Raw genomic sequence first — 8,167 nt, 5'->3', positions numbered from 1 at the left:
ACTTGAGAACAGCTGAATGGATTTACATCAAACCTGGTACAGGTATTATAATGATGTAAACATGAACTGATTAAATTTTGGGGTCCAGAGGTCAGAGGTCATGTCAGGTAAAAATGTGATAACTTGAGAACAGGTGAATGGATTTAAATCAAACTTGGTGCAAGTATTATAATGATGTAAGAATGTGGGCGGAGGCATATCGGTCGACGTCATGACGTCGAAGAGTGTCGTGCTAGTTCTCAATTCACTGCATTTTTTAAAATTAATTTGACCTTGTTAAACATAACCTATTTCTTATCATTTCATTTACTTTGTGATATATCTAATTCCATCTTCATTTTATTTGAAACACCCACCTTTGTCCAGTGGTAGACCACTGAACCTGATGCATCACCAGAGCATGTCAAGGTTATGTTTTCTCCTTTCTCGGCTGGTTGAGAGAGACCTTTCAGAGACACTGGATCCAAATCTGTCCCCAGAAATAAACAACATCATAAACCTGAAGGAAAAAAAAAAAATGTATGCACTGAAATAAGTAATAAAAGACACCTAATATGCTACGATGAGGAAAGAGGAGGCAAATGGACTACATTCCTGGTGGAGTTTCAAAAATTTTGTGTTAAGAAGAGGTCATTACAGAATATCATGATTAATGCAGGGCCTCCTTTCTGCACTGTACTACATTCGATTATATCGGCTATTGCCAAGAATTAACCAAATAGTAGGATAATCTGAGTTCCTCTTCCTATCAGTGAGCGATCCCGATACCCCATGATATAATCAAGCGTACTATGTCCATAGCTCGCAAAATCACAAGTCTGACATTCCGGGATGACATTCTGGTTGATCAGAGTAGTGATGGCAATGTACAAAAGAGCGCGCACAGCTGTAAGGACGAAGGACGGGAACAGTGGTGAGTTCAAGGTGAAGGTGGGAGTGCATCAGGGGTCGGTACTAAGTCCACTACTATTTGTAGCTGTGATGGAGGTGCTGGCTCGGAACGTAAAGGAGGGTTTACCATGGGAGTTGTTGTATGCAGATGATCTGGTGTTGATTGCAGAAAGTATGGATGGACTGAAGGAGAAGATGAACAAGTGGAAGGAATGTATGGAAACAAAAGGTCTGAAGGTGAATATCGGAAAAAACGAAGGTGATGGCAAGTGGTAAAGCATGTGGTGAGGTGGAAAGAACTGGGAAGTGGCCGTGTGCTGTGTGCAGGAAAGGTGTCGGAGTGAATTCCATTCAATGTACAATGTGCGCTGAGTGGGTTCATCAAAAATGTAGTGGTTTGAGAGGGTCATTAACCAGTGTGGCAGCTACATTCAAGTGTAAGGTGTGCACAGAGGAAGCTGCAGATAGAGGAAATGTTGAGTTGGATCTTGGAGACTGCGTGAAGCTGGAAGGTGTGAAAACATTTTGTTGCCGAGGAGACATGCTGAATGGAGAAGGTGGATCAGACTCGGCAACGGTTGCTGGAGTGAGATGTGCATGGAAGAAGTTTCGGGAACTGAGTGGCATGCTGACGAGGAGGGAAGTGTCATTGAAGCTGAAGGTAAAGGTGTATGCTGCATGTGTGAGAAGTGTTATGATTTATGGGAGCGAGACATGGGTAATGAACGTAGAGCAGCAACGAAAGCTGGAAAGGGTGGAAATGCGAATGGTTTGGTGGATGTGTGGAGTATCATTGAGAGAGAGGAAGACAAATGATGAATTGCGAAAGATGATGGGAATAGAGCCTGTGATGGATGCTGTGAAGAGAAACAGTTTGAGATGGTTTGGTCATGTGTCGAGGAAGGATGAAAGTGACTGGTTGAGAAGAGTGATGGAAATGAATGTAGAAGGAAGTAGAGGATGGGGAAGACCGAGAAAGACTTGGCTAAAGATGGTGGAAGAAGAAATGCGTGCAAGGGGGTTAACAAGGGGAGATGCAGAAAATAGGGCAAAATGGAGAAGATTGTCATGGGGACCGCAAGGCTAACCCCCGCTCTAGCAGGGAAAATGGCCTTAAAATGCCTGTTGTTCTTTTGTTGACATTCTGGGATAAACAAAATTTCCTGTTGGACAACCGTAATTTAGAGGCTGCCAGTTCAACAGGAATCACGTATTAGATACCGATTCTTAATACCGAGAGGGTATTGCATTTGGGTCTGTTTGTCTGTCCACACAGAGCACGAGTGTGTATTAATTGTGTGGTAATGATAATGGTTCATTATGATAATATTGATTATAGAACGGCACTTGGTACAGGGTATACCTCCGCCAAACTGAACATATTACGTTTTGTATCTGATTTCATAGGTCGGATCTGGATCCGGACCTGAACCAAAAGCTTGTTCTTGTCACTTATCCAATTCATCCACCAAGTTTTGTCATAAGTCATCCATACCTTTTTGAGATATAGAACTACAGAGCTACCTGTCTGACGAGGGTAAATATTAATCACAAATGCCAGTGTATTAGTTGGATTGATTTCAACAGCGTCAGAGGTCACAATCATCCAACATTTGGATTTATTTGGTAGCAGAGCCTGAAATGTGAACTGGAAAATGGTCCTAGCATTGGGTTCTACTAATTATCAACTGGGACAGGCCAGGCAATAAATGTTGCTGAGTGATACTTGTCTCGACGCATTGTGCGTTATGGAAATGACTCGTAGGCGGTAACATTGCTTAGTGTGCAGCTTAGTTATCTCCGTGGTAAATGTCTTTGAGTTCACGAAGGGTAATTACTCGTGATGTTATAAGTGCGTCATTTAATGTAATATATAGACGTTGTCTATAGACGTCCGGTCGAAGCAAGGGTGGAAATCACTCCATTTATGACGATGAAACGTCTGATGCCCCACATGGAGATCGGTTTCTGAGGTTTGGGACATGGAATGTAGGGACAATGCCAGGGAGATCAGGAGAAGTGGTGGAAGTATTGGTCAGAAGAAGAGTGGATATATGTTGTGTGCAGGAGACGAGATGGAAGGGAAGTGGTGTGAGAATCGTTACGGGTAGGCAGGGACAAAAATACAAGTTTGTGTGGCACGGGTGCCTGGAAGGCTTGCATGGTGTTGGTGTCCTATTTTCTGAGGAGTTTGTGGACAGTAGGGTGAGTGTGACTGGAGTGAGTGAAAGATTGATGATGGTGAAAATGATGATTGGAAAGCTCTTGGTGAACGTCATCTCGGGATATGCTCCGCAGGTCCGTAGGAGCGATGAAGAGAAGGACAAGTTCTGGTGTGCAAAAGAGAAGCTGATGGAAAACGTGAAAGATGAAGAAGGTGTTGTGGGTGGAGACCTAAATGGACATGTGGGAAGGAGTACAGACGGTTTTGAGGGAGTTCATTGGGGTTACGGATATGGTGTGAGGAATGGAGAAGGTGAAAGGATTTTGGAGTTTGCTCCAGGATTTTGGAGTTCCAGAAAGCGGATAATAAGCTTGTATATACACGTCAGGTGGGTCGACGACAACCGTTGACTACCTGATGGTGCATAGGGGAGATAGGGGGCACCTCCGGGCCACAAAGGTGATCCCAAGGGAGGAGGCTGTTTCACAGCACCACTTGGTTGTCTGCGACATAAGGGTGAAAGGTTTGAGGAGAGCTCGGCGGGTGAAGTACCAACCGAGAATGAAGGTGTGGAGGTTGAACGAGGTGACAGTGAGAGAGGCATTAAAAGAGAGGCTGAGTATGGGAGAGGATGATGTGGTTGAGCTTGAAAGTGTTTGGATGTCAATGAAAGAAAGCCTGTTGGGAGCCGTTGGTGAGGTATGTGGATGGATAAAAGGACCACCGAGGCACTGGGAAACATGGTGGTGGGATGATGAAGTTGGAAAGAAGATTGACGAGAAAAGGAAGAAGTTCAAGGAGTGGCAGAAGGCGAAAGGTGCGGCGGCAGAAGAGGCAGAGCATGAAAGTTATAAGGCAGCCAAGAAGTCTGAAAAGAAAGAGGTAGCAAAGGCGCAGGAGGCATATCGGAAAATGTTTGGAGAACGCTTGGATTCAGAAGAGGGTCAGAGAGCGGTATTCAGGATTGCAAAGCAGATAGCGAAAGAGAGGTGCGATGTTATGGGGGTGAGTTGTTTGAAGGATAAAGTGGGACAAATGGTTGTGGACCCAGATGGAATTAAAGGAAGATGGAAGAGATATATGGAAATACTGTTGAATGCAGAGAATGAATGGGACGGCAACATAGAGAGTAACCCAGTTTTAGGACCGGCAGAGAAGATAACTGAGAAGGAAGTTGAGGAAGTGACAAAAGCAATGAAGAGTAGAAAAGCGGGAGGGCCGACGGGAGTTGTGGGAGATATGTTGAAGGCAGCAGGAAGTTGGGGTGTGAAGAGAATGACAGAAATTTGTAATCTGGTGGTGAAAGAAGGTCGCATTCCAGTGGTTTGGGAACTGAGTACCCTCGTCCCTCTATACAAGGGGATAGGTGACCCTCTGGTCTGTGGCTTGTAAGGAGTGATAAAGTGATAAGAGCATGGAATGAAGGTATTGGAAAGGGTGTTGGAGAGGAGGATAAGGAAGAAAGTGAGGATCGACGAAATGCAGTTTGGATTTATGCCAGGAAGAGGAACGACCGACGTGCTTTTTATTGCAAGGCAGTTGCAGGAGAAGTGCATGGAGAAGAGGAAGAAGTTGTTTCTTGGGTTTGTTGATCTGGAGAAAGCATTCGATCGGGTTCCACGTGAAGTAGTGACATGCGCATTGAGGAAGTTAGGAGTGGAGGAATGGTTGATCAGAGTAGTGATGGCAATGTACGAGAGAGCGTGCACAGCAGTCAGGACGAAGGACGGGAACAGTGGTGAGTTTGAGGTGAAGGTGGGAGTGCATCAGGAGTCGGTACGAAGTCCACTACCATTTGTAGCTGTGATGAAGGTGCCTGTTCAGAACGTAAAGGAGGGTTTACCGTGGGAGTTGTTGTTTGCAGATGATCTGGTGTTGATTGCGGAGAGTATGGATGGACTGAAGGAGAAGATGAACAAGTGACTCGTAGTCAATGTGTGGCCCTGAATGGGTTTCTCTCATCTCCTCTTCCTGTTCAGGCTGGAGTCCCCCAAGGCAGTGTTCTGGGCCCTGTGCTTTTTCTGGTCTTCATCAATGTTCTCTCTGACTCTCTTGAAAATCTTCTCTATCTCTTTGCTGATGACTCCACTCTCTGCCGCTCCATTCCTCATCCCTCAGATCGGCAGTCTGCAGCCTCCTCACTCTCTGCAGACCTGGACAAAATCACAGACTGGGCAAACAAGTGGAACATGTCTTTCAATCCTGACAAATCTCACACTCTTACGATGTCTCTCCGAAAAGACCGACTGGACAACCCTCCCATCTACTTTCTGAATAATCCTCTCCAAGAAGTTCTGGCACTCAAGTTTTTGGGTCTCACTATCTGCCATGATCTTTCCCGGGAAAACCACATTTCCAAGCTGGCCTCCAAAGCCAGTCGCCGACTGGACATCCTCCGTCGTGCGAAGTCCTTCCTTGGCACACCTGAGCTCCTCAACACATACAAGGCTTTCACCCGCAGCTCAATGGAGTACTGCTCTCCCCTCTGGGCTGGTGCTCCTGCCTCACCTAGCTCGTCTTCACGCTGTTGAAACCAAAGCGTTCAGAATCATTGGAATCTCCCGCGATGACGCTATCTCCGAGGGCCTTTCACTTACTCACCGCAGGCAGGTTGGTGGTCTTTCCGTCTTCTACCGACTCCTCTCTGGCCTTGCTCCCCCAGCTCTCTCTGGGCTCTGTCCCCCAAATATTCCTGCAGGTCGCACAAGATCTGCCTGCAACCCTTTTTTTTTTTTTTTTTTTTTTTTTGTATACAAGATCGAGGCTCGTGAAAGAGCGAACATTTATCACACAGAAAGACAAACCGACAAACCGACACATAACCGACAAACCGACACATAAAACAAATAACATCGGGAGCGGTAGACAAGATGGGGAGAGAGGGGGAAGGACACAAACACAACATTTGAGAGCAGGAACCGACAGACATGGAGACATCGAGAGATCTGTGGGAGGGAGAGGGCTTTGGGGGGGAGGCATGGGAAAGGGGGTGGGAGAGGCATAAAACATATGGACACTGCCAGGACTACCAGGAAAGAAGTTGGAATTACATACAAGGTGGATCTGGGGTGAATTAGTGGGGGTAGAAAAGATCAAGGTTTTGGATGGGGGAAGATAAGAGATGGTGGTGAACAGCTGTTTTAAAGACCTGGAGGGAGGAGTGGGATTGAAGGGAGTGTGGGAGTTTGTTCCAGAGGCGGGAGAAAAGAGGAATGAAGGAGTGAAGGTGAGCAGAGAGCCGAGATTTCGGCAGTTTAACCATCAGTTATGTTTAACCATATGCTCTTATGGTTAAACTGCCAAAATCAAGACTCTCTGCTCACCTTGACTCCTTCATTCCTCTTTTCTCCCGCCTCTGGAACAAACTCCCTCACTCTCTTCAATCCCACTCCTCCCTCCAGGTCTTTAAAACGGCTGTTCACCACCATCTCCTATCTTCCCCAATCCAAAACCTTGATCTTTTCTACCCCCGCTAATTTCACCCCAAATCCACTTTTTTGAGGTGACCTTTGACTTATTTCCTGGAAGTCCTTGGTGTCCTTGCATTTTATACCTATCCTGCCTCCCCCCAAGCCTTCTCCCTCCAAAAACATCTCCTGATGTCCCTGCTCTCAAATGTTGTGTTTGTGTGCTTCCTCCCCTTCTCTCCCCATCTTGTCGACCGCTCCCCTTTTTATATACTTTGTTTGCTTGTTTGTTTGATTTGTTTGTTTGATAAATGTTAGCTCTTTCACGAGCCTCGACTCTGTATACAAAAAAAAAGAAAAAAAGTGGAAGGAAAGTATGGAGGCAAAAAGTCTGAAGGTGAATATCAGAAAGAAGAAGGTGATGGCAGGTGGTCAAGCATCTGGTGATGTGGAAAGAACTGGGAAGTGGCCGTGTGCAGGAATGGTGTCGGAGAGAACTCCATTCAATGTACAATGTGCGCTGAGTGGGTTCATCAAAAATGTAGTGGTCTGAGAGGGTCATTAACCAGTGTGGCAGCTACATTCAAGTGTAAGGTGTGCACAGAGGGAGCTGCAGATAGAGGAAATGTTGAGTTGGATCTTGGAGACGGTGTGATGCTGGAAGGTGTGAAAACATTTGCTACCTAGGAGATATGCTGAATGGAGAAGGTGGATCAGACTCGGCAACGGTTGCTGGAGGGAGATGTGCATGGAAGAAGTTTCAGGAACTGCGTGGCATGCTGATGAGGAGGGGAGTGTCGTTGAAGCTGAAGGGAAAAGTGTATGCTGCATGTGTGAGAAGTGTTATGATTTATGGGAGCGATGAATGGGTAATGAACGTAGAGCAGCAACGAAGGCTGAAAAGGGTGGCAATGCAAATGGTTCGGTGGATGTGCGGAGTATCGTTGAGAGAGAGGAAGACAAATGTTGAATTATGAAAGATGATGGGAATAGAGTCTATGGATGGATGCTGTGAAGATAAACAGGTTGAGATGGTTTGGTCATGTGTTGAGGAAGGATGAAAGTGACTGGTTGAGAAGAGTGATGGAAATGAATGTAGAAGGAAGTAGAGGACGGGGAAGACCGAGGAAGACTTGGATAAATATCGTGGAAGAAGAAATGTGGGCAAGGGGATTAACAAGGGGAGGTGTAGAAATATGGCCAAATGGAGAAGATTGTCATGGGGCCAGCAAGGCTAACCCCCGTTTTAGCAGGGGAAATGGCCTTAAAATGCCTGTTGTGTAGAGGACGTCTGCCCTTCCTAATGTGTGTGTCTAAAAACAACAACCCGATGAGCCTTTGTTTCATGTTCCACCCTTTGTAATCTGTCATCTATGTGCTTATTGAAGACTTTAATAGGCCATGAGACACTAGTTGGGTGGAAGATGTCGCAGAGCCGCACGGTCCCTCTGGGGCACCTGTGTGACAAGACTCACGTCCTCCATCCATAACACGGGCCCATGGCCCATTGGTGAGTAATGCAGCTCCAGGTGAGTGATGCAGGGGAGGGGTGTGGCACTCCATGGGTGATGTGGTTGGGGCCTGTGAATATTAAGGGCAGGTGCGCCGGGCAGAAACGAGGAGAAGCCTTGTCTCAGCTTTGGAGGGAGCTGAATTATTTGATAGCACTTCCATTGCAGAGCCATGCCCTCTCATAAAGCAACCA

At 46.3% G+C, this 8,167-nt stretch overlaps 2 protein-coding genes across 3 annotated transcripts in view; both read right to left on the bottom strand.

The window, feature by feature from the left end:
• The window catches only part of MRPS31 (mitochondrial ribosomal protein S31), a 396,402-nt gene that overhangs the window by 183,302 nt on the left and 204,933 nt on the right, over positions 1 to 8,167 (bottom strand). The window lies entirely within an intron of this gene.
• Positions 1 to 8,167, bottom strand: part of LOC137431617 (CD166 antigen) — a 113,918-nt gene that overhangs the window by 41,762 nt on the left and 63,989 nt on the right. For both annotated transcript variants that reach the window (XM_068123139.2, XM_068123140.2), the window contains exon 9: positions 357 to 469. In XM_068123139.2, the coding sequence (XP_067979240.2) occupies positions 357 to 469 (113 nt within the window). The remainder of the gene's footprint in view (positions 1 to 356; positions 470 to 8,167) is intronic.

Source organism: Myxine glutinosa, chromosome 7 (genome assembly GCF_964187855.1).
Source record: "Myxine glutinosa chromosome 7, kmMyxGlut1.1, whole genome shotgun sequence".
Taxonomy (NCBI): domain Eukaryota; kingdom Metazoa; phylum Chordata; class Myxini; order Myxiniformes; family Myxinidae; genus Myxine; species Myxine glutinosa.
The sequence above is the reverse complement of the archived record's forward strand: the minus strand, read 5'-3'. Positions and strand labels throughout refer to the sequence as shown.